The following is a 7,489-nucleotide window of genomic DNA, read 5'->3' as shown; positions in this document are numbered from 1 at the left end:
TTAGAAAAGCTTAAACCCCCTATCTTACCTTATCTTCCTACCTACATAATGATTTATTACTGTTTGGCTTAATCAATAAACTTAAATAGAGTAATACAGATGATATTTCACCATTGTACAATCCAATGTTTCATGGTGACAATGTTACATATGGTTGTGAAATTGGATACATCTTCAATGGAACACATGACATTGTCCTAAATGCTGCTTGTGTCAACAAGACTTGGAATTATGATTTTCCTGAAACCATTCAATGTATACGTAAGTTCTTAATCATTTCTTGTTGATTGAAAAAATTCTGTGCATTGTACTGTAATTTTTTTTAATTTCCACTTATAAAAGTGCGAAGAATGTATTTTTTCTTATTTACAATTAAAAGTAATAATATTATTATTTACATTTTTTAGAATTACATGTATATAAATAGCATTTTTAATTTCAGCTGTGTACTGTAACCTGACAGTCCCAGAATCCCCAGAAGGATCTGTTGAAGCTGTTCACAATGCAGAAGAGTTAGCTGCAAATGATACAGACTGGAACAGTTATCTAAAAGTTGTTACATATACATGTCCTGAAGGTTCTGTTATGGAATTTCCAAATGAGGTAAGTTATTAATTTAGACATTAAATTCTCATGTTAAAATTTATGATTTTTATAATTTTGATTTGTATTTTTTAGCTTACAGAACAAACCATAGCTGACACAAGTTTTGATGTAAGATGTGATGCAGATGCTAATTGGAGGCCTGTCTTGCCACATAATCCCTACCCAGAAGCTCCAGAAATGCCTTTTTGCATTGGTAAGAAAGTGTATTAATCTAGCTATTTTTTTTAATGCGAAGCTTTTCTTTAATTAGTTTGTGTCTGTCTGTAAACTACTTTAGACATATGAGAATTGTTCTATTGATTTCAAACTTTGATGATTTATATTATAATTAGGTACAATTTAGAAAATGTAGATACTCTAAAATTGTTATCAGAAAGACCATACATCCATTTAAAACATATGTAAATATCCTATTCGTCTGATTTTTATGACATTAATTCCTAGGACAATAAAATACAATTTTGTAAGAATGGAATCTCTTTAATCAAATCATAAAAATAAAAGCATAACCTTTTACTATATCCTGTATTTTAACAATTTTGCAACAAATTTATGTAGAATTTTGTAAAGACTCACAAATTATTGTTTTGTTTATTACTTTCTGACACTCTACAAGGTATGTATTGCTTATTTGTCCTTCCTACCGATTTTAGGGCTTTGTCAAATAGACAAACAAAATAGAAAATAAATAAATGATAAAAAGTTAAAAGCTAAAAATTCAAACTGAAAAAAATGGTCAATGGAATGTATATTGTAGCTATCAACTGTACTGAAGCTCCATTCCAAGTTGATGCTTCTGGATTATCTTTAATGAACTGGACTGAAGAAGAAGGAAATGCTAGACCATATAACACACACATTGAGGTTTGATTTCTATAAAATTTTATAATATAAATTTAATAATAATATAAATTTTATTAATTGACAAAAGATTAATTACATTAATAAATGTTTGATTTAGTATTCTTGTGCACGAGAGGGTTGGGGCTATCCATCTTCTGGTCTAAATACTACTATCAATGTTTGTCAAGCTAATGGAGAGTGGAGCCATCCTGAAATTGAGATGTGTGTCAGTAAGTAAACAATAAACTTTTTTTGTAATATTGTTGAATGGTCTCATAAATATAATTCTATAAACATTACACTAAGGTTGTCAAGTCCAACATTTCAAACCAATACTAAAACTGTTGCAAATGTATACCTATATTTGAGACAACTTGTACAAACCAAAAGCTACAAATACCAGGGATAGATAAAGAAGTAAGACAATGTCCGATAAATTGAAATATATCCCCAATGGTGATACACAAAATTACCCCTTCAGTAGATTTAAAGTAGAAGTTGAAACATTAGGACACTCAAGAAAATAACCCACCAATTAAAATTTAATAAAAGTCCCCAAGGTTGTTAAGCTAACAAATAAGAAAAGTTTATTATAAGCCCAATATCCCCTCCCTCCCTGTCAAATAGTATCTAAATTAAAAGTTTCAGACATATATCTTAAAAAATACTGAACTAAAAGAAACTTTGCCCAAGTAAATTTAAGATCTGCCAAAGAATAAAAACAGATTTGCAAAACAATTTTAGTGGGTTGTACAGGGCAAAAGGAATTTTAAGGGGTATCAACAATTTTCATTAGCCAGAGGGGTGGATACACCCCCATTCTTCACCCTTCTGATTTAAATGTTAATATTCAGAGCTTGATTGTCCTGCACAACCTCCACCCTCACATGATGGACCTGGTGCATCAAGAAAATATGGATTGTTAGCTACCAGGTATGGCAATAAAATAGTTAAGGCGAGTTGAGGCTCAGCGGTAGCATACAGAGAATTTAAATATCCAAATATTGACTCAAATTTCTCATTGGCAATAATATCATGTAACCTCCCTCTGTTTGTGTAGGAAGGTAGATTATTGTTAATAAATTTGGATACTAATAAGTTAAATACATGGCATTAGTACAACCCTTATCCAAATATCCTCTGCAAAGAGTTGCATTCATTACAGCGACTTAATTTGTACACCTGCCAAAAACTCGTCAAAGTTGAGGTCAAAATGTGGAGCCCTCATGAGATTAAGTCATAAGGTGCTTGAACAAAGGAGCTTGAGCTGGCCCTAGTGTCTCAACCTAATCCATGATGAGTTTTGTAACCCGTAAGAAACTCTGGCTAATCAATCAATCAAAATATTGTTTCTAGCCATTTGTCTATTTCAATTTAAATACTGTTAATGTGTTTAGATATCGATGTCAAAATGGATATATGTTTGAAAATGATGACTTTCCTTATTGGTATAATGAGTGTAGACCTAACAGAGAGTGGGAAAATCCAGATGTTGCTGTTCCTTGTAAAAGTAAATGATATTAATTTTCTTAATCCTGTAGCTTAACAATTTGATAACTACTAAATTAATTGATTTCTCCATCTAGGGAAAGTTTGAAATGTGTCTCTCTTGAAATGGTTTTAGGCTATTTCTTTTTTAAATTAAAGTCATAGCATAGTTTTAAGATATTTTTCTATCCTTATGTACTATTTCGAGAACCCAAGATGCTAGGTACGCAAATGCTTGTCCTTATAATCAAGTAACAGGATCTCTGTACCAAAGGATCTTGCTAACCACTAAACCAATTTGGTACTCCTTTACAATTTGGCTTCTTTTAGGTCCCTGGAATGTTTATACCTTATTTGGGTAAGGGTACCACCTTCCTCCCAAGAGAAATTGCCCCAAAAACTATTTTATTGACCCGCTATTTTATGACTGGACTAATCTTTGTTCAAGAACGCTAAAACTTTTGCTTTTTAAAACTACAATTGTAAGTTGGGGATTGCAATTCCCCTTCTAGGCCTCTAGGGGCTAAGCCGCTAGTAGTTTATAATAACAATTTTGTGATTATTTGTTTCTGATTGTAGAAAGAAGATGCAGAGATGCAATACCATCTGCCCAACTTAAAATGGATATTATCTGGCCATACCAGTAACAATATAGAAAATCAATTGAATATTCTAATTCAAAACAATTATGACAACATCCATAAGTAGTGAAATGCAAAATCATGGATGAAAAATATGACCTTAGTGATTTAAAGCGCAGATGCTAAGTGATCTCAAATCAAGAAAAAAATTAAATAGATCACTAAACCTTTCACTTTTTAAAAATGTTAGTAGTTATTTTTTTAAATTTGTAGCATGACTGAACGATAGACCTACTGGCCAAGTAAAATATAAACTGGATGTATGAAATCTTCACTAAACAAAACAGCTGTCTATTATAAATAAAATCTCCTTATTGACTGACAGACAGATAAAAAAAAATATCATAGAGAAGCTTCGTTATAAAAGATTTACATTGAGAGCATTAAATTATCGGATCATGGAAAGAAAACAAAGTCATTCCTAATTAGGACAGAAGTCACTGGAAATTGGTCTAAGGAAGGCTATTTATGTTCTTCATCTAACAAAATCTAACTTAAGGGAGGTGACTTATGTCCTTTATCTGACAAATTCTTACACAAGGAAGGCTACTTCATCTAACTAAATCTAGCTTATCTGTGAAGGACCAAAAAGCTATTTTTGCAATGTTTTGCTATAATAAGGACAGAAAAGCTAAGTTTTGCAATATTTTGCTATGTGATGGACCAAAAAGCTAGGTTTTGTGAGGTGAAGAGAGGCTACTTATGTCCTCAATCTTGCAAAATCTTTGTTAAGGGAGGCAAGTTATGCCCTTCATCTAACAAATTCTTACTTAAGGAAGGCTTCTTATGTCCTTCCTAGGAGGGTAACTTCTGTCCTAATTAAGGAATGACTTTGTTTTCTATCCATGATCCAAATTATCATCATATAGATTTTGTTTAGAATTAATGAACTTGGAGATGAAATAATATACAGATGTCCTTCTGGCAAAATGTTGGACATTCCATTGCCTCAGTAAGTATAAATTGACATATTCATATCAAAATAAATTAAAATTCAACTTTATTTGTTAAACTTATTTTAAACAATAAATTTTCAATTGCAGTATGATTTATTCCTACTTTTATTTATACATTTTGCTTAGAATATGATAAAATTATGTATTACATTCGAAAATTGGTATTCAAATTATTCTGTCAATATGAGGATCTGATCACATTGCAAAAATCATAAATTGCAAAAAAAAATTAAGTATTACCATATGATCAAACATTGAGGATGGGATATTTGGAATTCCATATTACAAAAAATATAGATATATCTATCGCACTGAATTATGAACAGCATTAAAGATTAAAACTAGTTTTGTTTGTCTGAGTGGTCGAAGGCCCATGCAAAAAAACTGATATTGATAATATAATTTTTATTTTAATAATTGTAGACAATTGTCTGTAACTAGATGGTATACATGATTTTTCAGTATCACCAATAACTAAGAACCTGTTCAAATCCATTGGATATCAATCGGTTTCTTAGCCATACTGGAAATAACTCTTAAAAATAACCAAAATTTCTCTGAACTATTTTTATTTTTTAGTGGCTGGGAACCACTTGATGGATTATCCTGGTCTGAATATGGTACTGAAGAACATCCTCAAAGAGGTAGATATCTTCATAATAGGGTTGGGCTGGATATCTGGCAGTATAATCTTTTATGTTATACAACAAAATCCCTGTTTTCAAAGAATCACAAGCATTATTTCTGAAAATCTTAAAGTTGCTGCATAGTAAATTAATTTTAGTTTTACATTACCATGAGAAAGTAGAAGTAAATCAAATGGTAGTAATAATTCATTAGCTTAATTGCATAGAATTAAGTAGGTTCAACTTAGTAATTAACTTTTAAGTTTTAATCTTTTTTTTATAATAAAACACCTTTTTAAGAAGAAAACCTTTTTTTGCTACTTCAATATCCAGTTATCTGGCCAGATATCCAGTATTTAAAATCAGCCAGTTATCTGGCCAAATAATATCAATGATATACAACATAATTGTATTTGAATTTTGATAAAAGTTAGAATGTTTATCACCTTAATCAATACTGGAAAGTCAATATATTGGGATAACCAGATCAAATTTCTTGGGTATTATAATAGCTGACACTCTATGTTTATCAATGTTTTTTGTTTAGCCTTACTTATATGGATGTTGTTTTCATTGTTAGTACTATATTTTGGTATATCTTACAGATAAATAGTTAGATTGATTGCTAAATGTAAACCACTTTGGCTTGGAGAATTTTCTATATACAAGAATATTTATCAGTTTACATCGTCTTTTTTCCATAGCATCTGATAAGAATATTAGTGTGGTAATGTGAAGCCAGATTATATTATAGAGATGCTCCGCACCCAACCCACACGGCCACCACCATGTCGCCCAGGCTTTTGTTATCAACAGTGTCCTGCCACGTCTATTTATAACTTATGTACTTGCACTATAAATATCGATGTTTGTTGTATTATTCTTCAGTTCAATAAAAGCTGTAATCAAATCACAGTCTGCCTTTTACTTTAAGCTGCTGGAACCTATTGTTGACTCGCGCCGCTGCAGGGTTCGAACCTCTCACCCTGCTAGAATAGCATTAGACATATAGCTTATTAGTTTATGTCATTGGTAAGTGGGTTAAATTATTCAGATCAGAAAGTAACCTGTACCTGGATGCATGACCTTGACAAAGGATACAACGATACAATGGTTTGGATCCCAGCCAATATTATGGACTGTACAGGTCAACAATATTTTGTTAGAAATATCCTATCGAATTCAAACTTTTCATAGTGATTTCTTTATCAGTTAGTTACAATTTGGAAAGCGTAGCAATTCTATAATCTTTACTATAAAGGTCCATTTAAAACATGTTGAATTCTTTTTGGTTAATATGAGTTTTTGTGTAACATAATTATCTTATTCTTATAATTTTTAAAATGATTCTTAGGGCAACAAGGTATAATCACTATAATCAAATCCTTTGAATGAAACAATGTCCTTTTAATGTATCCTGTTTTTACGAAATTTTTCAACAAATTTATGTATATTTTACTTTACAAGAGTTATTTTTGTTTGTCATTCCTATTGATTTTGGCTTCTTTTTTTATAGATGTTCTAATCCTTTTTATTCTAACATTGAAGGCTAATTTTATAGAATGTAAAAATTCATCTCTTGTTTATCTAATTTCACAATGTCCTCTTACTCCAAGGAGCTCTCGAAGAAAACATACAATAACTAAGGTATTTTTTATAAATAAATTTTTCTAATTTAAAAACTTAATTCATTTATGAGGCATTTTATTTCTTGTATTATTTACTTAAAATTGTATTAGTTACTGAACAAAGAAGTGTTTGAATCAAACATTATTTGTTTGGTATTTATATGTTCAAATATGATACTTTGTATGTTTAAAGGCCTTTTAACCATTTAGAATTTAGATTTAAATAACTATATCAAATACTAGAGCTACACCTCTGGAGGCCTCTAGGAGGAAGAAATTGGTGTAATCGTATATTAATTTAGGCGCCATTATCCTATCCCTCCATGAGTAAGTAAGTAGCATGAAAACCATATTCAATATTCCCCCCTTCATAATTCCCTCTCTCATACGCTCTATATACTGGAGCTTCGTTACAATAAAGTGATTGAAATCTTTTCATAGATGTATCCACTTACTACAAAAGACAGAGGGGAAAATAAGCTGTTTATTACACTGTTCCCATTTATAATAACGTTTTCTTTTTCGTTGGCTTAACAATTATGGGGGCTTTTATTGTTTTTTTTTATTGGTTGGTTCATTAAGTTGAGTGTCAAAATGTTTCAACCACTAAATTGTAATCTACAGAAGGAGTAATTATGTGTATTATCATTGGAGATCAATTTATCAGCAATTGTCTTATCCCTTTAGATACCTGTATTTCA

The 7,489-nt window shown here is 30.7% G+C and overlaps 1 protein-coding gene across 1 annotated transcript; it reads left to right on the top strand.

Annotated features, from left to right (window-relative positions):
- The first annotated feature begins 87 nt into the window (after positions 1 to 87).
- On the top strand, positions 88 to 6,585 carry LOC145319614 (sushi, von Willebrand factor type A, EGF and pentraxin domain-containing protein 1-like). Its single transcript, XM_080161848.1, has 11 exons — positions 88 to 261; positions 443 to 603; positions 679 to 799; positions 1,364 to 1,470; positions 1,568 to 1,679; positions 2,304 to 2,382; positions 2,847 to 2,959; positions 3,517 to 3,580; positions 4,459 to 4,530; positions 5,114 to 5,178; positions 6,215 to 6,585. Exons 1-11 carry the CDS (start codon positions 126 to 128, stop codon positions 6,355 to 6,357), a joined length of 1,173 nt encoding a protein of 390 aa, XP_080017974.1. The 5' UTR covers positions 88 to 125; the 3' UTR covers positions 6,358 to 6,585.
- The last annotated feature ends 904 nt before the right edge of the window (positions 6,586 to 7,489 follow it).

Source organism: Acartia tonsa, chromosome 5, assembly GCF_053477335.1.
Source record: "Acartia tonsa isolate MP-2025a chromosome 5, ASM5347733v1, whole genome shotgun sequence".
In the NCBI taxonomy this organism is placed as follows: Eukaryota; Metazoa; Arthropoda; class Copepoda; order Calanoida; family Acartiidae; genus Acartia; species Acartia tonsa.
The sequence above is the reverse complement of the archived record's forward strand: the minus strand, read 5'-3'. Positions and strand labels throughout refer to the sequence as shown.

Bases quoted from the DNA above. Each gene is read 5' to 3' on its own strand.
- LOC145319614 (XM_080161848.1), top strand. From the start codon at position 126: ATGTTTCATGGTGACAATGTTACATATGGTTGTGAAATTGGATACATC. The intron at 3,581-4,458 runs GTAACAATATAG...GATTTTGTTTAG, and splicing joins GATATTATCTGGCCATACCA to AATTAATGAACTTGGAGATG. The intron at 5,179-6,214 runs GTAGATATCTTC...TAAATTATTCAG, and splicing joins TGAAGAACATCCTCAAAGAG to ATCAGAAAGTAACCTGTACC.